The sequence below is a fragment of the Echinops telfairi genome, unplaced genomic scaffold (assembly GCF_000313985.2).
Source record: "Echinops telfairi isolate 266 unplaced genomic scaffold, ASM31398v2 ScPeMD7_3533;HRSCAF=4204_0, whole genome shotgun sequence".
Taxonomy (NCBI): Eukaryota; Metazoa; Chordata; class Mammalia; order Afrosoricida; family Tenrecidae; genus Echinops; species Echinops telfairi.
The window spans coordinates 91,392,638-91,394,336 of record NW_022107431.1 but is presented as its reverse complement, the minus strand read 5'-3'; the positions used below and the strand labels follow the sequence as shown (position 1 = coordinate 91,394,336).

General features: G+C 34.8%; 1 protein-coding gene across 1 annotated transcript in view; it reads left to right on the top strand.

Annotated features, from left to right (window-relative positions):
• LOC101643967 (cytochrome b5 reductase 4) overlaps nt 1-1,699 on the top strand; it is a 91,931-nt gene that overhangs the window by 79,500 nt on the left and 10,732 nt on the right. Inside the window, 1 exon segment of the mRNA XM_045294648.1 lies at nt 1,425-1,620. Within this exon segment, the coding sequence (XP_045150583.1) occupies nt 1,425-1,620 (196 nt within the window).

The window sequence follows — 1,699 nt, the reverse complement described above, 5'->3', positions numbered from 1 at the left end:
AAAAAAAAAAATTAGCCTAGAGCATGGAAAAGTAACCTCAAAGGACAAAGTCAGTGTGTTTTAGTTTGATCCAGAGGAGACAGACAAGACCTCAATGCTTGTGTCACTTAGAGAGTTAGTATACTTGTCTGGTAGCGATGACTCAAGGAGCCTTGGTATGGCCCCTATAAATTACCCCACAAGTTAGCGACATCTTTGCCACAGTCCCATGATTGCCAAGCAACTTTTATGTGATTAATTTGGCCTTTAATGGTCTTATACTGTGAAAAAATTGTTCTCGATGGGACACAGGATATTCAGATCACAAGATACATAGAACAATTGTTCGAAATCTCCTGATGTGCTGGCAAATGTTCATTTAATCTTTTGTGAATTCGATTAGCATCTATTACCCTGCCTGAGTCTGAGTCCAGCCAATTTTATGACCTTGGAAAGACTGGTTGGTGATCAAAAGAGATCACGTTGATAACATTCTATGAAGCTTCTTCATTAAACAACCAACTCTTGGTTTTGTTTTTTTTCTGGTCACTTGCTTTAAATACTAATAAAATTCTCCCTGTCCTATGTAAAATAAAGGGGGAAATGTGAGCAATCAGCATTTTAAGATAAGCCCAGAGTATTTGAATTTTAAAAAGTAACTACAAAACAAAATGAGCAGATCTATTTTTTTATTACTTTGGAAATAATGTATTAAAGGTAACATGTATATGAGTGGTATGTAGTGGTTACAACAGCTGCATTGTAGAAAACAGTCACTGATTTCTCAACCCTGTTGTTTCTAGATTTGTAAGCAGCACTCCAAGTGCAGTCAACTGCTTTTCTGACCTTGTTTTGTCTCCATAGAAATTATATTCAGAACCACTCTCCTCTTCATCAATAGATACTTTCAAAGATTTAATGGAGAAGTTAGAACATATACTCACCTAATATTTTAGACTACATCTATTTCTGTTTTCTCTCCTGGTTATCTTATTCTTGTGGTCCATGATCAATATGTAAATAGCAAATATCTACTATACCTTGTGCTGTGTGAGACAAATGTACGTGAGCTTGCTTTGGAGAGGCTAGCGTTTCATTTAGTAATCAGCCCTTTATTGATATGTTGTGTATAAGTACTTTGCAGTTCTTTGATCGAGATTCCAGGTGGTTTGGGAAAGCAATGTTAGGAGATGCATGTAATATAACTTTATGATTAATTTAATTATAACAACATGTGTAAACATATTTGGGAGTCTAAGGGTTACTGCTCCAACTCCATACAGATCTTAAGACTGATAGGTAATCTTTAAGGTAAACAGTGATCTGGTGTTACTTGGTGCTTGCTCTACTACTCATCTAAATTATCTTTTATAATTTAGCCTCTTCTAGTTTGTTTGGGGGACTGCTTTTTTTTCTTCCTAATTTAGTTTATTTTCATCATTTAGGAGATAATATTTCCGTAAGCAATCCTGAAGGCAATTTTCAAAAATCCCAGATGGAAGAATTAGAAGATCTCTTTTTATTGGCAGCTGGAACTGGCTTCACACCAATGGTTAAAATACTGAATTATGCATTGACTAGTATATCCAGTCTCAGGTAATGTAATTTCATCTGTTACTATCCTTTAGAGGCTATTAGATAGTATATAGTATTCTAAATTGATTAAATATGCAGATTTTAATAGACATGCTCTCATTCCTACACTTGATCTTAGCCAAAA